Source organism: Lepidothrix coronata, unplaced genomic scaffold (genome assembly GCF_001604755.1).
Source record: "Lepidothrix coronata isolate B3197 unplaced genomic scaffold, Lepidothrix_coronata-1.0 Scaffold287, whole genome shotgun sequence".
In the NCBI taxonomy this organism is placed as follows: Eukaryota; Metazoa; Chordata; class Aves; order Passeriformes; family Pipridae; genus Lepidothrix; species Lepidothrix coronata.
Window position 1 is genome coordinate 191,851 of NW_016690467.1, and position 24,887 is coordinate 216,737.

At 49.9% G+C, this 24,887-nt stretch overlaps 1 protein-coding gene across 1 annotated transcript in view; it reads right to left on the reverse strand.

Annotated features, from left to right (window-relative positions):
• The window catches only part of EXOC6B (exocyst complex component 6B), a 345,342-nt gene that overhangs the window by 163,178 nt on the left and 157,277 nt on the right, over window positions 1–24,887 (reverse strand). The window contains exon 9 of the mRNA XM_017836875.1: window positions 18,120–18,188. Coding sequence (XP_017692364.1) covers window positions 18,120–18,188 — 69 coding nt within the window. The remainder of the gene's footprint in view (window positions 1–18,119; window positions 18,189–24,887) is intronic.

The window sequence follows — 24,887 nt, forward strand, 5'->3', positions numbered from 1 at the left end:
AAGGAAGCAGCTCTGGAAACCCCAGCACAAGGAATATGTGGAACTGTTGGATTGAGTCCAGAGGAGGCCACAGAGATGGTTCAAGGACTGGAGCCCCTCTGCTCTGGAGCCAGGCTGGGAGAGCTGGGGGGATTCCCCTGGAGAAGAGAAGGCTCCAGGGAGAGCTGAGAGCCCCTGGCAGGGCCTGAAGGGGCTCCAGGAGAGCTGGAGAGGGACTGGGGACAAGGCAGGGAGGGATGGGACACAGGGAATGGCTTCACATGGACAAAGTACAGGGATAGATGGGATATTGGGAAGGAATTGTTGGCTGTGAGGGTGTTGAGGCCCTGTCCCAGGTTGGACAGAGAAGCTGTGGCTGCCCCTGGATCCCTGGAAGTGTCCAAGGCCAGTCTGGAACAATCTGGGTTAGTGGAAGGTGTCCCTGCCCACAGCAGGAGGTGGCACTGGATGAGCTTTAAGGTCCCTCCCAACCCAAACCATTCCATGATTCTCTCTCACACTCCCTGATATTCCTTAACCCATCTCCTTTCCTTTCCAGCTCCACCCCCAGGCTGAGCAGATCACCCACCCAAAGTCACCTCACACCGGTGTCACCTCTGCCACCTCCCAGTGCCCAGGACAGGGGCATTCCCTGCCACCCAAATCCTGGACAGCCACGTGTTTTTGGGGGAGGTCCCTTTGGGTCACAGATCCATGGCATCATTTAGGTTGGAAAAGACCCCCGAGACCCCAATTTCTTCCCAATATCTCACTCCACATTCTTACCCTGAACTGCTCTGACTTGCCAAGTCTTTGCTGCTCTAAATCCCATAAAACACATGATTTTGAGACCCTTCCCTGCTCCCAGGAGTTGGATGAGACAGGATAAACCCACATGAGACCTCCCTCCACAGCACCCACTGGCACAACGTTCCCCCCAGCACGTCCCTCCCCAAGGAAGAAGAGCAAAACCATCAAAAAAATCCCAAAACTAAGCATTTATGATGTCTTTTAAAGAGATTTCAAGGCTGGGAGAAAAATAAAGGCCCAGAGCCAAGTCAGTCATGATCCAGAGGGATCCAGTGGATCCAAGCCTGGAGTGAGGGTCTCCAAGGGCATCAGGGGGGGAAATGGGGAGGCTTGGGTTGGATGGGGCTGGGAGGGGAGAGCAGGGGCTGCCCCACGAGCCACTTCCAACCAGTTCCAACCAGTTCCAACCAGTTCCAGCTGGCTCTGGATGGTTCCATGGTTGCCATGAGTGCTGGGATGTCCCTTTGTGATGCAGGGGTGGGACTGTCCCCAGAGCCCACTGTGACCCCAAGGGGTTTTGGGGGCACAGATCCCGGGGGTGCCTCTCCCAGGGGAGCCCCCCACCCCCACCCCCAAGAGGCAGCAGCTCCCGGGATCCCTCTGTGGCTCAGGACAACGGGAATGGCGGAGAGGGCGAATCCCAGCACTTCCAGCAAAGTGAAGGCAAACCAGAGGAGACGGCGCGAGGTGAGGGATGGGACGGGATGGGAGAGGCTGGTGGTGGGATGGGGACACAGGGAGATGGGATAGGGACACAGGGAGATGGGATGGGGACACAGAGATGGGATGGGGATACAGGGAGATGGGATGGGGACACAGGGAGATGGGATGGAGACACAGAGCTGGGATGGGGACACAGGGAGATGGGATGGGAACACAGGGAGCTGGGATGGGGACAAACAGAGCTGGGATGGGGAGGGGGATGGGCTTGAGCTGTGCCTTCATCCCACAACTCCTCCTGCCCATGGGTGGGACACAGGGAACTACAGTGGGACACAGGGAACTACAAGTGGGACACAGGGAAATGCAGGTGGGACACAGGCAGGCACAGGTGGGACAGAGGCAGGCACAGGTGGGACAGAGGCAGCCAAAGGTGGGACACAAGAAGCCAGAGGGGTGGGACACAGGGAACCACAGGTGGGACACAGCAGACAAAGGTGAGACATGGGGAACCAAATGTGGGACACAGGGAACTGCAGATGGGACACTGGGAACCTCAGGTGGGATACAGGGAAATGCAGATGGGACACAAGGCACCACAGGTGGGACACAGGGAACAACGCTGAGACAGATGGAACTACAAGTGGGACACAGGGAACCACAGGTGGGACACGGTGCAGTCAGGGACAGACCTCGCCCCTCCACGGGATGAGGCTGCCATGGCTGCCCAGCCCACAGAGCTCTGGGGCCACTGGGAGCCACCACAAAGATGCAGGGAGACAGGACCGAACATCTTCCCAATCCCAACCCCAATCCCGATCCCAGGAGCTGCTGACAGGGAGGTGGGAACGAGGCCCACGGCCACTCATCCCCTCTGCTCTGTCCCCCTGGCAGAGCCCGTTCGTGCCCCGCTCCAGGGTGCCAGAGGACGACTCCTCCAGCGAGCCCGCCAGCCCGGCACGGGCCACCTGCTCCCCGCCCGGGGCCAGCACCAGCCACCAGCCCGGGCCGGCCACCAGGAGCAGGGACACCCCCCAGCAGCCCCACAGGGAGCCGGGCACGGCCTCGAGGGCGCAGAGCCAGGGGGCCCCCTCGGAGGCCAGCGAGGACTCCTCGACCTGGGTGACGGGGGCCCCGCTGACCGAGGCCGGGCTGCGGCAGCTGGGCCGCATGACGAGCCAGCAGCGCGTGCTGCAGTGGCTGGAGGCCAACTTCCCAAACCCGCCCCAGGAGGAGCCGGAGGCCGAGGGGCACAAGAGATCGAAGACTCAACGGAAGAAATAGGTGGGAAGAGACCTCTGAGATCACGGAGTTCGTCCTGTGGCCAAACGGCCCCTGGGCAACCAGAGCAGAGCGCCGAGCGCTGCGGCCAGTCCTTAAACACCTCCAGGGATGGGGCTCCACCTCCGCCCTGGGAAACCTGGTCCAATGTTTCAGCATCCTTTCAGTGACAAAATTCCTCCCCATGTCCAACTAAACCTCCCCTGGCACAGCTCGAGGCCGCTGTCACTGGCATTCCCAGGTCCTTTCCCACCAGGCAGCTTCCCGGCCACTCTACCCCTGCCTGGAACCTTCATGGGGTTGTTGTGGCCACAGTGTAGGGCTTGGAACTTGGTCCTGCACTTGGAACCTCCCACCCTTGGTTTCAGCCCATCAATCCAGGTTCCTCCAGCAGGTCAACACTCCCACCACACTTGGCATCGTCCATGAATTCACTGAGGGTAGAGTTGGGAGGAGCTGTGCCAAGGGGCAGCCAAGAGACACCAAGGGCAAGTCAAGGGATACAAAGATCTGTCCCAGTGGGAAGAGATGTCCCAGTGGGAAGATTTCTGTGACCCAGAGCTGTGCCAAGGGGAAACCAACCCAGTGCAGGCCATGGGGAGAAACGGTTCCCATGTGGTTCTCCAACACCTGATGGTTCTGCCATTCCGAGGGACCTGGGCAGGATGGAGAAATGGGAGCCTCATGAAGTTCAAGGAATGCCAAATTCTGCCCCTGGGGAGGAACAGCCTGGGAAAGCAGGAAAGGACCTGAGGGTTGTGGGAGACACCATGAGCAGGATGAGGGAGGGGATCCTTTCATTCTGCTCAGCCCTGGTGAGACACAGCTGGATCCGGGTCTGGGATCACCACCACAACAGGTAATGCCCAGAGAAGGGCCACAAGGATATTCAGGGATTCAGGGATGGGAGAACATGGTATATGGCAGGAGGATCTGGGGCTGCTCGGCCTGGAGGAGAAAAGGCCCTGAGGGACCTTCTCAATGTGTTCAAACACTCACTGGGGGAAACCAAGAAGGCAGAGCCAGGCTCTTCTCAGTGGTGCCTGGTAACAGGACAAACTGAAACACGGGAATTTCCATGGAACACCTCCTCGCTGTGAGGGTGATCCAACACTGGAACAGGCTGCCCAGAGAACCTGGGGAGCTCCATCCCACCTGGACATGGACCTGAACAATCCCCCTGGAGCTGAGCCTGCTCTGTGGGGAGCTGGACAAGGTGAGCTCCAGAGGTTCCTTCCAACCTTTGCCTGTGATTCTGTGGAGAAGGAAACAACACCACCTTCTCTAGGGAGCAACAAAATATAACGTGCACCCGTGTAATCATGGAATGGCTGGGTTGGAAGGAACCTTGAAGATCACCCAGTTCCACCCCCTGCCATGGGCAGGGGCATCTTCCACTAGCCCAGGTTTCTCCCTGGCCTGGAACACCTCCAGAGTCTACAGACAAAAACATGATCAACCTTCCCATCCAGCACCAGTAGAAAACACGTCCTGTGGCATCCACTAAACGCAGAGTTTGCCACACAGATCCACCCATGTCCTTTGGTTAATACTTCAAACCATTACAAGCTGGAACAGGAGCAGCTTTTCAGGCTCTGTTTTCTCCTAACAAGTTTTTATCCTGAAGGATTTCACGGCGTTCCAACGCCACGCAACAGCCACGGCCGGGGCAAGACGAGCCGGAGGTTTGTAAAGTCAGGAGAGAAGATTTAAAGGCAAAAAAGACAAACCCCTGCTCCCCAGAACAGCTCTTGTGGCTTGCTAGGTGTCTGTGAGGAGACGATTAAGCCTCCACAAGAAGGAGAAACTAGGAGATCATAAGTCACCCAGACCTCCAGCTCCAAACCATAACAGAGACGAGACACCTTTCTCCGCAGCCAAACCCCTCGTGCCGAGGGATCCAGGAGAGCAGAGCCAAGGAAAAACCCCTCTGAGGGCAAAGCTCCCCTCGGGAACGTGTTGCACACACCCCTGCCTTTGTGCACAGCGATTATTTTCCCTCACCTCCCATAAAATACGACCCTGAAACCACCTTTTTTTTTTTTTTCCTTTTTTTTTTGTGGATTTTGGGAGCTTCTCATCCTCCCACCGCTCCACCGCGGCAGCGAGAGGCTCCTGGAATGCGAGGGCAGCGTTTGTTCCCTGTGCAACAACTGCCCCGTTTCCACATTTTCCTGAACAAAGGACTGAAACAGGGGGGAATATGCGTCAGAAGCCCGTCCTGGACGTTTACTCGGCCTTTTCCTGAGCAAAATATTTGTAAACACGTCGAGAATTAATGTCCAGCCTCGACTCGAGACCCCTTCGTAAAAGAAGGGATTTATGGAAAACAGGATGGAAATCATTTCCCAGCTTCCAGTGCTTATAGGCCTTTAGGATGAGAAACAACCCACAGGAAAACAGGAACCGGCAGCTGGGCACCAACCCGCTCTCGGGGATGGGGAAAACGCGGTGGGTTGGGATTTTCCAGCCCCTTCCTCCCCCCCCAGCAAACACACTCCCAGAAAATAAAATCGAATGTGGAGTTTCTGGTCAGCAAGTGATGATTCCCACGGGGTAATTCATCCATAAAATACAGAGATTTGGGGATCTAACACAGATTCCTAAAGAGAGCTTGTGGATCTTCTAGGGGGGAGCTCAGCCTGGAGAAAAGGAGGCTCAGGGGGGACCTTCTGGCTCTGCAACTCCCTGACAGGAGGGGGGAGCCGGGGGGGGGTCAGGTTCTTTTCCCAAAAAACCAAGCAGCAGGACAAGAGGAAACGGCCTCAGGTTGCACCAGGAGAAGTTTAGGTTGGATATTGGGAAAAAATTCCTCCTGGAAAGGGTTGTCCATCCCCGGCACAGCTGCCCAGGGTGGTGTTGGAGTCCCATCCCCGGAGGGATTTAAAATCCCTGTGGATGTGGCCCTTGGGGACATGGGTCAGTGGTGGCCTTGGCAGTGCTGGACTCAATGATCTTAAAGGTCTTTTCCAACCTCAACAATTCCATGATTCTGTGATTCCAAAGCCTCTTGTTCCTGCACTCTTAGAGTCCCCCTCTTACACGTCCTCCACTTTAAAGCCCAGGGTGACAACACAAGGTAAGACAGGGACAGAATATTCTCACAACTTCCCTTCCATCCATATCTTATCCCTTTTATTTTTCCATGATTTCCACAGCTGGAGCCCGGAGATAATCCCTCTAAGGCCAAGACTCTTCACTTCTAAGAGGGTTCCTCTCCTTCCAGTTCTGGGGATAATCAGGAAAAACTGGAACTGCTTCACCAGGGTCAAATCTGGGACTAGTTTTATACTCCAATATCTTTTAAATGCCACTATGAACCAGCACTAAGGGCCATCTAATTTAAATTTAATATGAATTTCTTCATTTTTAGGTGCAAAAATAAGTCCTAAACATTGAATATCAGCATCAGCCCCGTGGCAGTTGTGATAGAATGGGGTTTAAAAGTGGGATGTGAAAGAGCTGCTGGTTTGCTACACGTTCAAGGCCACCAAAAAGAAAAACGAGAGAAATAATGCAAAAAAGAGAAATTCAAATTAATAAAACGGGGGGAAAAATTACAGCATGGGAGGTCAAACACTGGAGTAGGGACCCAGAGAGGCTGGACAGTCTCCAACCCTTGAAATGCTCAAAATTTAACTGGATATGGCCCTGAAATCCCAAACAGAACTTCAAATTTAGCCAATTTATTGGAGGCTTGGACCAAAGTCCTCCCTGAGTCTGTGCCACTTAATTAGGTGTCTCTAATTAGGTGGAATTAGATGACCTTTAAGGCCCCTTCCAGCTCAAACCATTCCATGATTCTCTCACGAATCCATAAGCAGAGGATGAGAAAAGAGTGGGAATGCTGGGAATCCTTGTTTGAAATTCCCCTTTCTGTTAAACTCAGTTTTACCTCGGAAAACTCAAAGCTCTTCAGGGAAATTCCTCACAGATCCGCTCACTTCCACCTCTATCACTTGTTATTTTTGAGATATCACCACTTCTGGACCCCACCCCGAAGTTCTGTGGGGTTTTCCAAACATTCCCGGGACCTTCCCAAGCCTCAGCACCCGGAAATGGAGCAAATCCTGGGAAGAGCCTTCCCACACAAACAGTGGTGCTGGAATTCCGGGTCCTCCAGCTGCCCCCTGTTCTGCACCACACAGGGTGAACATCTCCCAGCAAACCCAGTCCTGATGGTCTGGGGAGACCCACACATCCAACAGCCCCACAGGAGTTAAAATTCCATTAAAAAAAAAAAATTACATAAAAAAATAAGTGGGAAAAGGTCAATGTTGCAACAAAGGCTGAAAAAAAGACCTGAGGAACTACAGCCCTTCCAACCTCACTCCAGCCCCTGGGAAGTCATGAACTGAGTCCTCCTGGGACACATTCCCAGGAAAATGGAGGAGAAGGGGATTGGAGACAACCAGCACAACTGGAGACAATTTGCCCAGATCTGATGGCACAACAGGATTTATGGATGAAGGAAAAGCATCAGGTGGCACAGACTTCAGCCAGGCTTTTCCACAGTATTCCTGTTGCTAAATCTGGATGTCTCATCTCTGGATGAGGGATCAGCTGGATGGGTAAATAATTAGTGGGGTGGTCAGGTCCAGAGGGTTGGAATTAATGAGTTGTACCCTAAAAGGAGCTGGGAACAAGTGGGAACCACAAGGGGGTCTGTCCTGGGACGTGTCCTGTTTAACATCAGTGGCTCCGAGGAGGCCACAGAGCTTCTCATGGGCTCTGCTGGTGACACCAAACCAGGGGGAAAACCACAGACTCATGGAATCCTTAAGGCTGGAAAAGACCCTGAAGATCATCGAGTCCAACCATCCCCCCAGCACTGCCAAGGCCACCACTGACCCCTGTCCCCAAGGGCCACATCCATGGGAATTTGAAATCCCCCCAGGGATGGGGACTCCACCACTGCCCTGGGCAGCTGTGCCAGGGATGGAAAAACCTTTCCAGGAGGAATTTTTCCCCAATATCCAACCTAAATTTCTCCTGGTGCAACTTGAGGCTGTTTCCTCTTGTCCTGCTGCTTGTTTTTTTGGGAAAAGAACCCGACTTCCCCCCGGTTCCCCCCTCCTGTCAGGGACTTGCAGAGCCAGAAGGTCCCCCCTGAGCCTCCTTTTCTCCAGGTTGAGCCCCCCCAGCTCCCTCAGCTGCTCCTGCTGCTCCAGCCCCTTCCCAGCTCCGTTCCCATCCCTGCACACGCTCCAGCCCCTCAATGTCCATCTTATTTTGAGGGACCCAAAACTGCCCCCAGGATTTTGAGGTGTGGCCTCAGCACAGGGGACACACTCAGGGGCAGGGCCACCACCCAGAGGGTTCCAACAGTCTGACGGGATCCTGATGAAAACAAACTAAGGAGAAAAGCCAAGTCCTGCACCTGGGAAGGAAGAACCTCTTCCCAACCCCGCGTGGGGACGGCCTGCCCGGGGAGCAGCTCCGTGGAGAAGGACCAAGAGCCTTGGCAGGGAGGAGCTGAGCCCGCGCCAACCGCCTGCCCTGGCAGCCTCCCGGGCTGTGTGAGCAGGAGCAGAGCCAGCAGATGCAGGGCAGCGATTATCCCCCTCTCCCCAGCGCTCCTCAGGGCTGCATCCCTACCCTGCATCCAATTTGGGGCCTCCCAAATTCAGGAGAGACACCGACAAACCGGAGCGAGTTCACCGGAGGCCACCGAGGCGGCGGAGCTGGGGCTGATGGAGCTGGTTCAGTCTGGAGCAGGAATTGCTCCAAGGGGACCTGACAAGCGCCTTTCACACCTGCCAGGAGGGCACAGAGCAGGATGAGCTGCCCTGGGAGGTTTTACAGTCTTGGTCCTTGAAGCTTTTCAACACCAGGTCCTGGTCTGATCCCAGAACTGCCCCCTGCTTCCATGGAATCCCAGAATGGTTGGATTGCAAGGGACATTAAAGCCCATCTCATTCTACCCTCCTGCCATGGGAAGGGACACCTTCCACTAGCCCAGGTTGCTCCAAGCCATGTCCAACCTGGCCTTGGACACTTGCAGGGATCCAGGGGCAGCCACAGCTTCTCTGGAAAAATCCATTCCAGTGCCTCCCCACCCTCATAGGAAAGAATTCCTTCCCAATATCCCACCTAAACCTACGTTCAGTCTAAAGTCAATTCAGCAGGAGGCTGGACCAGAGACCCCTGAGCTCCCTTCCATACGGAATAATCCCATAAAACACCCAACAGACACATTACATCTTCCCTGGTCAGGGCTAACAGGGATTGAGCGAGCCGGGATAAAATCAGCCTTAAACGTCAACCATCAGGACACTTCCAGTGACTGTGCAGAGCTCTGCAAATCCTGGGAAAGCTCAGTTCTGTTCCCAACCTCAGGTGACAAGAAGTCTGCATCCAGGCCATTGTAGTAAAACCTCCCTGGGCTTCTGGGGTTTTTTTTTTCCCCCTCCCCCTTTCCATGCCTGTTTTTCCGAGCCGAACATTTTAAGCCTGGAGGCCGCCTGCGATCCTATCTCGCCGGCTTCGAGCGAACACTGATTCCTTTGCTGCTTCTTTGATGGCAGCCAAGTGGTTTTCTCCCGGGGTAGGAAGGGTCAGGGGGTTAAAAGAGCGAGATGACAATGACAAAAGTTCAATCTCTCGCCACCGCAGACGGAGCCCGGGCCGGGGCTCCATTAGCACGTAGGACGGGGTGGTTATCACAGGTCACTGACACCAGCCCGCTCTAATGGCTTTTCCTGTGTCCTTATCAATGCAGTGCACAAAGTGTCTCACCCCCAGCCTTTCCCTATGATCTCAGAGCTGTGTTTACAGCTATCTCACTCCACCAGGCACCACTGGGGCAGCCAAGTCAGCAGACAGTGAGATATGCCAGGACACGGCGATGGGACAATCTGCAAAGTGTCTGAGATGGACAAGGAGTTACCCAGAGACTTCCAGAAAGGGAATTTTTTCCACTTCCACCCCCCCCACCCCACACCCCACACACACCCCTTCAAAAAAAGTTTAAAAAAAAAAGCTTTTCAAGTTCCCAAGGACACCGAGGGAAAACTTTACAACCCTGAGCTCCAAAACAGAAGTGAACCACAGACTTTCCATGGAGGGGGTTTGTGTTTCAGTATCAAATAAAAGGAACAACCAGTGGGTTGCAAAGAGAGAAAAAAAAAGGGACGTTTTCACCTGAAAGCGAGGGCTGGGTAACTCTTCTTGTTTGAACTGTGGTTCCTGTAAGAGCCTCTCTAATCCCTTGAAAGGAGAACTCGGGTTGTTTTGCCCCCCTCAGCAAAGAACAAATATTTTTGGTGGGATGCTGGAGAGGCGGGAAGGGGGAAGGAGCGTCCCAGGCACCGCGGCCGAGCAGCTGAGGGACCCCCCTCCTGCCAAATCCTCACCCCACAAAGGCACAAACAGGAGGATTCAGGGAGGCAACACAACCACCAGCACACTCCTGAGAGGGATCCAAACAAAGAGGAGGATTTAAGCCGAGGGCTGGGAGGAGAACGACGAGGAGCCGCCGCCGCCAGATTCGCGGCATCTCCCACCTCAAATGGAATCCGGCTCGGCCATCCAAGGGGTGATTCCAGCACTTCACCTCGAGTCCCTGGGCACCAGAATGTAGCAATTCCAGTGATATACCAAAAGAAAGCCTCGTTTCTCCTCCCAAGGCTGTGCTGGCTCCTCACTAAGAGGCAGAAAACACATTTTCTTCCCTGAAATACGTCAGGAAAAACGTTCCAAGCGGACACAGATCACCCACACTGCCCCTATTTTAGTGCAAAAGCCTAAAGATATCTCTGCATTGATTGTTTTTAGTAAAGTGTGCGGGGGGTTATTACTTATTGTACTCTTTTTTTTACCTTTTGAATGTATTTTGTGCATCAAAGCAGCTCCGGGGTTACAGAGGTTTGGGGTAAAGATAAAAATGTCAGTGGGGAGATACGACAAATTTATAGCAAATCCCTGTCAACTGCTATTTATCTAAATTATCCAGCTCTGGGATTCTCCAGGAATACTCCAGCAGCTCCAGTTTTAAGCCTATATTTACATCAGAATCTGCTCTTTTTTTTTTTTCTTTCTTTCATTTTTTTTGGACACTTGTTCTTTACCCTAAAATGACCCCTTTGTAGCTCGGATCAAAGAGCTGGGAGTGCCAATACCAGTGTCTTCATGAACATGTTAAGAACCTCAAAGTAATTGGTAACCAATTAGCATAAAGCTAAAAAAACCCACCACGCCACAGCAAACCCCAAAAGAGCATTTAACAGGCACCAGAACTGGCTGCAGAAGGAGTTTAAGCGACTTAAATCACCTCCGAGACAACTTTTTGGGAGCACCCTCTGCACAGAACATTGTTCAGCCCACGCTGTCTTTATTTTTTGGCTTTTTTTTTTTTTTTTTAATTCCTTTCTGCTCTCCCCTTCACTCTTTTGCTTTCTGCCTCGCTGCAGCTTTACGGGAAACATGAAACAAAAAAAAAAAAACTCGCTTTTCATTTCGTGTTATGTAAAAGCAAAAGCAATTCCACGCCTTGGCCTCGAAATCCAAGGCGCCCAAACAGCTGCTGAGATGCTCCAGCAGATAAACCATCTGGCCCAAAACCTCACCTTTCCTCATTTACTTTGGATATCCATCAAAGCAAAAACCGGAGCAGTTCCACAGACTTTTGGTCAAAGCCAACATAAAAGATAAAGCGCCGGCGATGGCGGAGTCGCTCCGCTGCAGCGCTCGGGTTTCTTCTTTATATCAAAATATTGCCATTTTCAACAAACTCCCCTCTCGGGGAGCAAACAGAGCTGGTACCAGCAGCCCAGCAGCACGACCACGCTGCAGGTGGATGTCCTCAAATGGCACAGGGCTGCTGAGCCGAAACTAAGCCGGGTTTAGTGGGTAGGATCAGCTAAAACTAGGCTAGACCTCATCTAACTGACCAAGGAGGGACCCCCAAGATTTACGTGTCCTGGGTTTGCTGCCAGTCCCCCCTCACCTTAAACCTGTCAGAGATTCCCAGATTTGGGTTGGGAAGGACCTTAAAGCTCACCCAGTGCCACCTTCTGCCATGGGCAGGGACACCTTCCACCAGCCCAGGTTGCTCCAAGGCCCATCCAATCTGACCTTGGACACTTCCACCTCAATGTGATGCTCCTGACACCTGCAGAATCACCATATCCCTCTTTCCAGCTCCTCTTTTTTAAATTTTCCTAGGAAAAGGACAGCACAGTATTGAGGATTCCCACCAAGGCACTGAGGTTGTTCAGTGGTTCCAACCTGGCATCTGAAAAGCCCTTTTTCCTGCAATTCAGAGGGGATTTGCTGCAGGCAGAAACCAGGGGCAGGGAGAGCACTTCTTGTCCCAGGCAGTTTTAGGGACACAAACCCAAATCATGGAATCATCTGAGCAAAGCAGGAGTTGCACACACACAGAACCCAAGTGAAATAACACACAAACCCTCTCCTGGGATGTCTTGTTTTGCTTCAGGGACATAAACCCAAATCATGGAATCACCTGAGCAAAGCAGGAGTTGCCCACACAGAGAATCCAAGTGAAACAATAAAAAGATCCATTCCTGGGATCTCTTGTTTTCCTTCAGGGACATAAACCCAAATCATGGAATCATCTGAGCAAAGCAGGAGTTGCACACAGAGAGAACCCAAGTGAAATAAGACACAAATCCAATTTTAGGATGTTTTGTTTTGTTACAGAGATATAAACCCAAATCATCTGAGCAAAGCAGGAGTTGCACACAGGGATAACCCAAGTGAAGCAACACACAAATCCATTCCTGAGATGGTTTGTTTTGTTCCAGAGACATAAACCCAAATCATCTGAGTAATGCAGGAGCTGCACACACACAGAACCCAAGAGAAATAACACACAAATCCATTCCTGGAATGGTTTGGTTTGTTCCAGGGACACAAACCCAAATGACCTGAGTAATGCAGGAGTTGCAAACACAGGGATAACCTAAGGGAAATAACACACAGATCAATTCTTGGGATGTTCTGTTTTGGTCCAGGCAGTTGTAGAGACATAATCCCAAATCATGTGAGCAAAGCAGGAGTTGCACACACAGAGAACCCAAGTGAAAAAACACACAAATCCAATTTTAGGATGTTTTGGTTTGTTCCAGGGACACAAACCCAAACCATCTGAGTAATGCAGAAGCTGAACACAGGGAGAACCCAACTGAAACAATACACAAATGCACTATTAGGATACTTTGGTTTGTTCCAGGGACATAAACCCAAATCATCTGAGTAATGCAGGAGTTGCAGACACAGGGATAACCCAAGAGAAATAACACACAAATCAATTCTTGGGATGTTCTGTTTTGGTCCAGGCAGTTGTAGGGACACAAACTCAAGTCATTTGGGCAAAGCAGGAGTTGCACACACACAGAACCCAACTGAAATAATACACAAATCCACTTTTGGGATGTCTTGTTTTGTTCCAGGGACATAAAACCAAATCATCTGAGTAATGCAGGAGTTGCACACACACAGAACCCAAGTGAAATAATACACAAATCCTCTCCTGGGATGTCTTGTTTTGCTCCAGGGACATAAAACGAAATCACCTGAGCAAAGCAGCAGTTGCACACAGGGAGAACCCAAGTGAAATAACACACAAATCCACTTTGGGGATGTTTTGGTTTGTTCCAGGCAGTTGTAGGGACACAAACCCAAATCACCTGAGCAAAGCAGGAGCTGCACACACACAGAACCCAACTGAAACAACACACAAATCCATTCCTGGGATACTTTGGTTTGTTCCAGGAACATAAACCCAAGTCACCTGAGCAAAGCAGGAGTTGCACACACACAGAACCCAAGTGAAATAACACACAAATCCACTTTGGGGATGTTTTGGTTTGTTCCAGGCAGTTGTAGGGACACAAATCCAAATCATCTGAGCAAAGCAGGAGCTGCACACACAGAGAACCCAAATGAAACAATACACATTCCTGGGATGGTTTCTTTTGTTCCAGGGACACAAACCCGAATCACCTGAGCAAAGCAGGAGTTGCACACACACAGAACCCAAGTGAAGTAACACAAATCCAACTTTAGGATGTTTTGGTTTGTTCCAGGGAAACAAACCCAAACCACCCAAGCAAAGCAGGAGTCGCACCCAGGGACAACCCAAGTGAAATAACCCCCAGTTGCACTCCTGGGCTGTTTTGCTCCGTATCTCCAGACACCCAAAGCCTCCCCTACGCCCATTTCTTCCTCGAGGCACCGCCAGCCCGTTTCTCAGGGAAAAGGAATCGGGATGAATAGTCCCATAAAGAATCCCAGCAGAGCTTGTCCTGCCCGGAGCCGCCACCACGCCAAGGTCCAACTCTCAATTAACCCCCGGCCGACCTTCCTTCACTTTCTTTCCCCCTCCTCTGCCCTTCCTGAGAAAGTTCAGCGTTTCCTGGAAAAGTCTCCCTGCCTGTTTGATATTGTACTTCGCCTTGGTTGCTGAAGGAAGGATTTACAGGTGCCTGGCCCCCTCTGGAAGACCATGACCGGAGGGTGACCTCCCGGTACAATATGTGAACTCCTGCCCTGCTGATAAGGCTGCCAGATATGAGTAGGATTTTTCAAATAATCCTTTGGGAATTTATAAGCAGCGCGGCCATAAAACCGAGGTGACTGGAAGGTCGATTTCACTAAAAATAATAAATATCCCGATGTTTATTCAACGTTGGGCCTTTTTAACTGCGGGCCGAGCGCCGAGATAACGCCATTGTAAATGACAAATATTGGGATTTTTTGGTAACTATTACATTATGATCCTTCCGTCTGACACTGATGTGGCCGTTTCCCTTCGATGCTTGCAGGATCCCTGACATTGTTCAGCCCAAGTTGGGCCTGGAAAGCCGGGGCAGGATTCGATCACGGGTCAGGAAAAGGGCAGTTTTCTTCTCGGGAGCCTCGGGAACCTTTTTCTGGTGCTCCCGTCTCACTAACACACCTTCTGCCCGGGGGTTTTTGGCCTTATCAGGGGGGTTTGGTGGAAATAGAGAAGGAGGAATGGGAGGACTGAGTGATCTCAGCTCAGGATGGGGACAGGGGACACTGACCTGCTGGCATGGAACCCCTGCTCCAGGTTTAACCTCCCCATGGAATCGTTTCTGGTGGAAAAGACCTCAGAGACTGAGTCCAACTCCAGCAGTGCCAAGGCCACCCCTGACCCATGTCCCCAAGATCCACCACTGTCCTGGGCAGCTGTGCCAGGGCTGGACAACCCTTTCCATGGAAAAAATTTTCCCAGTATCCAACCTAAACCTCCCCTGGCACAACTTGAGGCCGTTTCCTCTCATCCCATCCCTCGTTTTTTGGGAGAAGTGACTGGTCCCACCAGGCCCCACCCTCCTGTCAGGGAGCTGTGGAGAGACCATCACCAAGTCTCCTGCACTATTCCCACCTCCAGCAGGAGACAATCCCACCCAGATCCATCCCATGGATCCGGCCATGAAACCTGCCTTGGAACAGCAGCATTTCCATGATATATTTTGGGGGACTGACTGATATTTCAGATTAAAAAGCAAAGCAACAAGACAAGAAAAAAAAACCCCTCAAATGTAGAAACAAAACCCATTTGAAATGTGCCAAACTGCTCCAGCCACCACCAGAATCCCTTCATCCTCCTCCTCATCCCACCTTCAGGTCCAAACACGTTAAATCCGCGCCGAGGCCCGTGAGCTGCTCCAATATTATCCCTAATATCCTGTTTTCATCATCCAGATTTTCCCCTGAAGTTTCTCCCAAATAAAGTGACACGTGGAAAGCCACGAAACCCCTCGGAGCAGTTTGTAATCTCCAATTAGCAAACGAACTGAGGAGGAGGGTTTTGTCCAACCTAAACACGGCGACGCAATTTCGGGGAGGGCAATTCCTTCATCCCGATAAAATATCCCGGCAAAGGAGCCAAATGGCATAATTATTAACAGCTGAGGGCACAGAAAGAGGTCTTACATAACTGGGGTTTTAGGACAATTCTTCTCCTTCAGCAAAATTCCTGCTGGAGAAACTTTGGAAGGGCCTTAAAAACAATTCCCTCTCGAGCCTGGCTTGGAAAGGGAGGAAAGTTGGGAACGGAGCGTTCCTTTCATGTGCTGCCTGGGCTTTGGAATGTCCAACCACAGGAGAAGAGCCCTCCAACAGCTCCCAAGCTCCTTAAAAAAGTGGATGCAGACCCCACAGGTTGGTTGGGTTGGTGGATGCAAAGCTTGGAGGAGGCACCTCGGGAATTACAAGTCGGAGGGTGAGCTCCGAAGGGAGCTTTTATTATTCATTTAATAATTGAATTAAATCTTAATATAAAAGTAATAAAATAATTTAATTTCATAATCAATAATAAAATAATTTAATTTGATATTAATTTATCAGGAGCTTATCTGAGCTCCTGATAAATTAATAATGAACAAATTAATGCCTTACGTGCTCGTAACGCCCAGGAGAAAGAGCAGCTCAAACACAGGAGATCTCCTAAAAGTTCTCCAGCACTGACACAGCTCAGGGGGACAATTTGCAGCCAAAAAAATGAGCCCTGACACAGAAGAGTTCCAGTTGGATCCCGTTTTTCCATCAGGGATGCGGGAGTGCTCCAGTCAAAGGTGGATCTGGTGGGATTTGGCAGCAAATCTACTCGAGGCAAACGGTGTTTGAAGGGCAGCAAAGTTCTTCTGGAGCAGCAAATAGTTCATTTCAAACCAATTCCTGCCCCAAAACTCCTCCATTTGCACTGAATAATCAATATACTGTGGTCAAAGCTGAATTTTTGGAGGAAAAATATGTCAAAAAATCATAAAATCCAACCAATTCCTCCCCAAAACTCCTCTATTTCATTGAAAAAATTAAGATACTGTGGCTAAAGCAGAACTCTTGGAGGAAAAATATGTCAAAAAAATCATAAAATCCAACCAATTCCTGCCCAAAACTCCTCTATTTCCAACAAATTAAGAATATACTGTGGCTAAAGAAGAACTCTTGGAGGAAAAATATGTCAAAGACCATAAAATCAAACTAATTTCTCCCCAAAACTCCTCCACTTGCACGGAATAATGAAGATACTGTGGGACAAAGGAGAATTTTGGGAGGAAAACCGTATCATGGAATCATAAAATCATAAAATCCAACCAATTCCTCCCCAAAACCCCTCCATTTGCACTAAATAAAGAATATACTATGGAGAAAGATGAATTCTTGGAGGAAACATATGTCAAAAATCATAAAACCAAACCAATTCCTGCCCAAAACTCCTCTATTTCACTGAATAATAAAAGATACAGTGGTCAAAGATGGATTCTTAGAGGAAAAATATGTGATAGAATCATAAAATCCAACCAATTCCTGCCCAAAATTCCTCTATTTGCACAGAATAATGAAGATACTGTGGACAAAGGAGAACTCTTGGAGGAAAAATACATCAGAAAATCATAAAATCAAATCAATTCCTCCCCAAAACTCCTCTATTTGTACTGAAAAATGAAGATACTGTGGACAAAGGTGAATTCTGGGAGGAAAACTGTATCATGGAATCATAAAANAAGGTGAATTCTGGGAGGAAAACTGTATCATGGAATCATAAAATCATAAAATCCAATCAATTCCTGCCCAAAACTCCTCAATTTTCACTGAATAATGAAGATTCTGTGGCCAAAGATGAATTCTTGGAGGAAAAATATGTCAAAAAATCATAAAACCAAACAAATTACTCCCCCAAACTCCTCTGTTTCATTGAAAAATGAAGATACAGTGGACAAAGGTGAATTTTGGGAGGAAAACTATATCATGGAATCATAAAATCATAAAATCCAACCAATTCCTGCCCAAAACTCCTCCATTTATACTGAATAACCAATATACTCTGGCCAAAGATGAAGTCTTGGAGGAATAATAAGCCAAAAAATCATAAAATCCAACCAATTCCTCCCCAGAACTCCTCTATTTGCACGGAATAATAAAAGATACAGTGGACAAAGATGAATTCTTGGAGAGAAAATAAGTCAAAAATCATAAAATCCAACCAATTCCTCCCCAAAACTCCTCTATTTGCACAGAATAATGAACATACTGTGGACAAAGATGAATTCTTGGAGGAAAAATAAATGAAAAAATCATAAAATCCAACCAATTCCTGCCCAAAACTCTTCTGTTCTCACTAAATAAAGAAGATACCGCGGGCAAAGGTGAAAATCTTGGTGGAAACTAAGAAATATATACATTAAAAACTCAGGATTTGTGATAATTGGAGGAAACATCCCTTTATATTTCCGAGCTCTGCGTGAACTCAGAGGGTTTTACCCAAATCCATCCATCCCTGGGCTATTTTCTCCTTCAGGGAATGCACTTTTGAGGCAGAAATTATAAATAAATATAAATAAATATAAATAAATATAAATAAATATAAATAAATCACCCCATGGGTCACTCACCAGGACAGAATAGATGTGCAGGCAGCGATAAACTGGGGAGAAATCCACCAAATCCTGGGCTCCAGGCACCTGGAAAACGGCAGGAGACGGGTGTGAAATATGTGGAATATGTGGAATAAGTGCAGGAAAGCAGGACCTCCCCCCCCACAAAAATCACATCTAAAGTGCACTGCAAAAAAAAAGTGCAAGGCTGAAAAATAATCAATTAGGAATAAATGACACTTGGGAAAAAAAATCACATCCAGGTAAGTGCAGCTCTTCAAAAAAATAATATGTAAATGTCATTCTAAAAAAAAAAAATCACATTTAGGTAAGTGCAAGTCTAAAAAAAGTTATAGAATATGTATTATTATATAATATGGAAATGTCACTCCAAAATATCAAATATAGGTGAGAGTAACTCCAACACAAGCAGGTTCAACAGAGAGATTTCAGGTATAATAACCAAGTTGCTAATATATGATTGTTATATGAGATTATATCTGATTTCATCTCAATTTTTTTTAATTTTTTCAAGGTTTTAAAGCAGGAAAATGTCCTTTTAATGCTGATTTTGCCCCATTTCCAACCCCCCTGCAGCAGATTCATTTTAACCAGGGGCTCCAACACCGGTCCCGGCGTCCCGGTCCAAGTCCTTATGCAACAAAAGGGGATCAAACAAACCAAACCCAACTTATTCTTTAGATTCCCAGTTTGATTTGTTTTAAAATAAAGCTGGAACTGTTATTTTATTTTGCTTTTTTTTTGTGTGTGTGTGTGTGTGTGCTCAGGGAAGAGGCGCCACAAAGGCTCCACCACCTTTCAACAACACGCCCGAGTCGTGAGCGGGGACGAGGAAGAGATTTTTTCCAAGGCTTGGGATGGAGGGAGGGAAAGGAAAAGATCAGAGGGGGAAATTTGCATACAAGAGGCTCTTGTCCTTTGGAGATGTTGGAGGGAACACGGATTAAAACTTGTTGGCCGGGCCTTAAAGCCGAAGGAACCGTCCCCTTCTCCCCGAAAATCCGGAGAGCAGGGGCGTGTTCTGTTGACATGTGGTGGGGGAATAAAAAAAAGAAAAGGGGGAGAAGAGATGAAAGGGCCCAATGGACAGGCCTTGGAAACGTGTTTATTTTCTATATTTTTAATTGTGCTTCTGAGGCCCTTGGGCTGGGAAGGAGGTGGGGTGAAGAAAAGAGGAGTTTCGGGATGAAGGAAGGTTTGCCAACCTCACGCCCGGGGTGAGGGTCCCGCTCGACTCAGCCAGCAGGGAGGGCAAAGGGATGGGCTGGGAAGGGAAAACGAGGGATTTTGGGAAAGAAACTCCTGGATAATGTGGAACTGGTGGTAAAGAATCTCCTCCATGCAAAGGGACTCAGGGCTCGGCCACCCAGAGCTTCTCGGTGGGAGTGGAAATGATGGAGCAGAGACCGGTTTGGGTTGGAAAGGAACTTCAGGATCATCTCATTCCACCCCCCTGCCCTGGGCAGGGACACCTTCCACTAAAGCAGGTGGCTCCAATTCCAAAAAAAAAAGATACAGAGACAGAAAGCGAAGCTACAGACATGGGAATATCCAATCCTGCATCTTCAGCGTCACTGATCCCCAAAAAACTTGTCCAGATCCAAATCCAGATCCCCAAAAAACTTGTCATTCCCAAGCCATCAGTGCAGGGAAGGGAAGCAGGAGGCTCGCTGGGAACAAGGCAGCAAAGAGAATTAATTTTTGGGGTGCTGTGAGCCCACTCAACCATCTCACTGCACTCTCTTTCCCACCCTTGCAGCAAACACTCCATCCCAGGAGCTTTTCTGGATGAGCAGGGTTGGCTCTCCGGGAAGGAAGAAGGTTTCCAAGCAAAGGCTGAGGCTGGGATCACACGTGGAACCCTTCCCATGTTCATCTGGGATGTTCAACACAACCCACCCGAAGGCTGGGAGAGCTGGGGGGGTTCCCCTGGAGAAGAGAAGGCTCCAGGGAGAGCTGAGAGCCCCTGGCAGGGCCTGAAGGGGCTCCAGGAGAGCTGGAGAGGGACTGGGGACAAGGCATGGAGGGACAGCACACAGGGAATGGCTTCACATGGACAAAGTACAGGGTTAGATGGGATACTGGGAAGGAATTGCTGGCTGGGAGGGTGGGGAGGTCCTAGAATGAATTTCCCAGAGAAGCTGTGGCTGCCCCTGGATCCCTGGAAGTGTCCAAGGCCAGGTTGGAGCAACCTGGTCTAGTGGAAGGTGTCCCTGCCCATGGCAGGGGGTGGAACTGGATAATCTTGAAGGTCCCTTCCCACCCAAACCATTCCAGGATTCCCTGGTCACAGCTGAACCGAGGGCACAGAGCTGGGAACAGCCCTCACCAACATCCCTTTCACCTTTTATAACCCTTTATTTGACAACTGCAAACGCGAGGCAGCACTTTTATCCCATCTATGCCGGTTTTATCCCGCCTTCCTGCCCCTTGATTTTCCATTTGGAGCCTCCCAGGCCTTCCAAACTCCCGAACCAGCTCCCAAACCCACATTTCGGCTGGTTTGTGGCCTCCTCAGGACACAGTTTTGCCTCGCCGGCGTCGAGAGCGATCGGCCTGCAGTTGTTAAAACACTTAAAAAACGCTTCTGGCTCCCAAATCCCTGATTGCAAAACTCCTGGAGATCACTGGAGCAGACAGGGAAGCACCAGCAGGCCCTCCCCGTTCCATCCTCCAGAGGAATCTGTCATCCCTTCCCATCACCATCAAAGCAGGCCCAGCTTTCCAGCGAATTCCGACTCGGGATCAAACAGCTTGGATTCGGGACGCTGAGCTGAACCCGATCCATGGAGAAATATTCCCGATAAAGGTTTATTGCCAAAAAAGCTGGAGTTTCCTCCCCTCCTCCTGCCCCCCGAGAAATTCTTTCAAAGCAACTGCAGAGTTTGCACAGCTTCTGATCTTCTGTGAAAACTTTTTAAGCCCACACACGCTCCCAAAAAAAAAAAAAATCTGCTGGGCTGTCTCTGCAGAGCTCCCAGTTCCGAGCCATTAACGGCTGGAAAAATTCCCGATAATTTTCACGTTCCTAATTTCAAATCCCCAATCGAGGAACGGCGTGACGGGGACGTGGAAGGCCAACCTGGGACCACAAGAAAGTCTGTGGGAAACAAAGCCAAGCCCCCCCCTCTCAAAAAATGTGCTGGGATTTGAAGCAGGGTGTATAAATATAAGTGTAGGATAAGGAACAATATAATTATGACATAAATATATATGTTTTTTAAGGAAAAAAACAGACCATGTCTTCCACACACACACACCACAGCCCTACAAAAACATTCCTATTATTCAAAATCTTTCCAAAATAGCCAAGTCTATCAACCAGTCTGTGATTCCAGGGAATTCTCTCTCTGGCTGGTTTAACACACTGCACAATTTCACGTGTCTAATATTTACAGATTTCAATCTTTAACTAATATTTCAATATTTGGACACATCTAAAAATTCAGACTTAGCACATCCCCTTCAGCAATGACTTGATTTTCTGAGCCAAAGCTGCAGCACCAACGTTCAAAAAACATAAATAAATCCTTGATTTTTGAGACCTGACCACGACCCGAGACCTTGGACCACCCCCACAACGGGACTGATTTCGCCCCTGACATCTCCCCTAATCTTTTTTAAGGGTTTTTTTCAAATGCCTTTTCATTTGCAAGAACAAAGGATTTATTCATCTTGTCCAAAAAATTTCCCAGTCCACCAAACATCAGCTTCCCAAATCTCGTTCCTGAATCTCGCACCGGGCACGTTCCCGGAGCTGGGAGCAGGGGGAGACCTGTCAGCCTCTGTAAACAGCCAAACTCTCTCTGTTCTGCAAGAACTTCTGGGTTCAACAATCCCTGACATAAATTTAACCCACGGAAGCCAAGTTTTTCATGGAAATGTTTGACTGTGACACCACCAACACCAGGTTGGCCCAGATTAAGGGACTGCTCTGGCTTTGGATAATTTGGGATACAAGGATGGGAATCTCTGAACCTTGATGGGTTTTGATGTGAAGACATGAAACAAGCAGAGAGAGGTATGTTTGAAAAACCCTCCCGACTGAAACAGCAGCAGTTCCAGAGAACCTGAATTCAGGAACCACCTCATGGGTCTGGGGGTTGATGTCCAGGGATCAGTTGGGGCTGAGGAACATGGGACACATGACATGGAATCCACCAAGGCTCAGCTCCAGCAGAGGACACGGAGCACGGTGGGGAGGGGAATGCTCATGGGACACACATTCCAAGAAGGATCTGTTCACCTTATGGGATAAAACTCTACTGCTGCCAGAAGTGTTGGTTCTGCATCTCCAGCTCTGGAGTCCTCAGGATAAGACATGGACTTCTTGGATCAAGACCAGAGGAGGCCCCGCAGATGCTGCCAGGGCTGGAGCCCCTCTGCTCTGGAGTCAGGCTGGGAGAGCTGGGGGGGTTCCCCTGGAGAAGAGAAGGCTCCAGGGAGAGCTGAGAGCCCCTGGTAGGGCCTAAAGGGGCTCCAGGAGAGCTGGAGAGGGACTGGGGACAAGGGATGGAGGGACAGCACACAGGGAATGGCTTCCCACTGGTTAGATGGGATATTGGGAACGAATTGCTGGCTGGGAGGGTGGGGAGGCCCTGGCCCAGGTTGCCCAGAGAAGCTGTGGCTGCCCCTGGATCCCTGGAAGTGTCCAAAGCCAGACTGGAGCAACCTGGACTAGTGGAAGGTGTCCCTGTTGTAGATTTGCTCCATCCTGTGTGGTCTCAGTGTCCTTTGACTAGAAATGACTGTATTCCTACAGTCAGGAGGGTTCCCAGGACACTGTAACCCTGGAATCGGCCAGAGGGTCCTGCCGGCTCCGTGCTCTCACTCTGGCTCATGTGAGACTCAACAAGCTCTGTCTGGAACACAGAGGGTTTTCCCAGTGTCCAAGATGTCTCTTCCATAATTCCCAAAAAAAAGGTGGAGGCTGAAGGCACCTAAGGAAGACATTTCTCAGGCAGAGCCAAGAGAGCTCTCCGGGGTCGCTGCTCCAGCTCCCACAACTTTGTAAGGAATCTATTCCGCTCACTCAGAGGACTGCAACTTATTCCTGGAGCCAAGAATGCCAAACATGAGGAATTCTGGCCATGCCTCACACCTGCTGGTGTCCTGAGCGCCAAACTCCTTCTCCCAGGAGAAAAACTGCCTGGAATTTGTTTGTTTGTCCCTCAAAGATGCCGAGAGGCTGTTTTTCCGAGGGGTGACGTCCTCCCTTAGAACTTCCCTACAAAGGAGCACCAGGGAGCCCAACCGGACCCAACCACTTCACAGGACACCTGTTTTGGGGACAAGAGGAAAAGAGGGACAGCGCTGGTGGAGCTTGTCCTGCTGGACTCAACAGCAGCACAGAAGAAAAGCTGCTGAAAACGGGAAGAATCCGGCGGAGCTTTGTAGCCCTCTGGATGTCGTTTACTACAAAGGGAAGAGCTGGCACCGACTGGGCAGGCTGGGGAGCTGCTCACTGTGAAGTGCAAACCCTCCTGCAGCAACTGGACACTCATAAAACCCCAGTTTGAGGCTTCTCCCAGCTCGTTTCCCAGCTGTTCCCACTCCCGCGCTCCGGCTCCCTCCGCCTCTGGGAGGCATCTGTGCTCCAGTGGGACGAGTCTGGACCGGGATGTCTCCAAACTGGACAGTGCTCATGGAGTTTGTGCTCTGGAGCTGCCAGAGCTCTCTCAAGCTGCTCCAAGGGACAGAATCATCTCCACTGGAATTGACTGTAGGAGCCAAAACCCTTCTGCATGTTCTTCCCTTTCAAAGCTCTTCCTAGAAATTTTGCTGTGGAGATGAAGGGATTGCTCCATAGGGGTGAGGAATAACGGGATCACCAGAACAGTTCGCCCAGCCTGGGTGGAGAACTCCACACCAGAACCTCCTGAAGGGCTTCCTAGAGGTACAAATTTACATTTACCCCACTTTTTCCAGCCTGTGAACCAGGATCAGGAGCTCTCCTGCCTAAACTTAAATCAGGACCACCCAGGACCATCCTGTTTCCCATTCTGAGGTTTTCTTGGAAGCAGAGAAGTAGAAGCCTCAGCAATCTCTGGTGGGCAGAACACAACCAAGGACACATGTCCAGTGGGTACAGCTGTGTCCCTCTACCCCACAAAGCACTCCAGAACACGGGGGGTTGTGCAGGAAATGAGATACCTGCACTCAGGACACTTCATATTAATAATTTTAAGCATTAAGGGCCAACTTTGAAACCCAAATTCTGAATTAACAATATTCCTGCACAGATCAGGCAATCAGAAGGAGGAAGGGCTCCCACCAGAAGGTGAAAAGTGAGGAATGAATTCAGCAACCACGGAAAGTGAGAAGTTGTTTTTCTCCTTTCCTTAATAAAGTGTCTTTACCTTGACACACAAGTTTTCTTGCTGTGGCCCCTCACGTTGTGTCCCCAGATCTTCTGAGGAGGTGAAGGGCGAGCAGCAACTGAGTGGGGGCTTAACCACAGACTGAGGTCAAACCACTACACCCAACATTCCTTCAGATTTGGAATCATAGAATCCTTTAGGTTGGAAAAGCCCTCTGAGATCATCCAGTCCAACCATCCCCCAGGACTGCCACTGACCCATGTCCCCAGGTACCAAATCCACAGGGATTTTAATTCCCTCCAGGGATGGGGATCCACCACTGACCTGGGCAGCTGGGCCAGGGCTGGAAAACCCTTTTGGTGAAGGAATCTTCCCAATATCCAACCTGATCCTCCCCTGGCACAGCTGGAGGCTGTTCCCTCTCCTCCTGTCCCTTGTTCCCTGG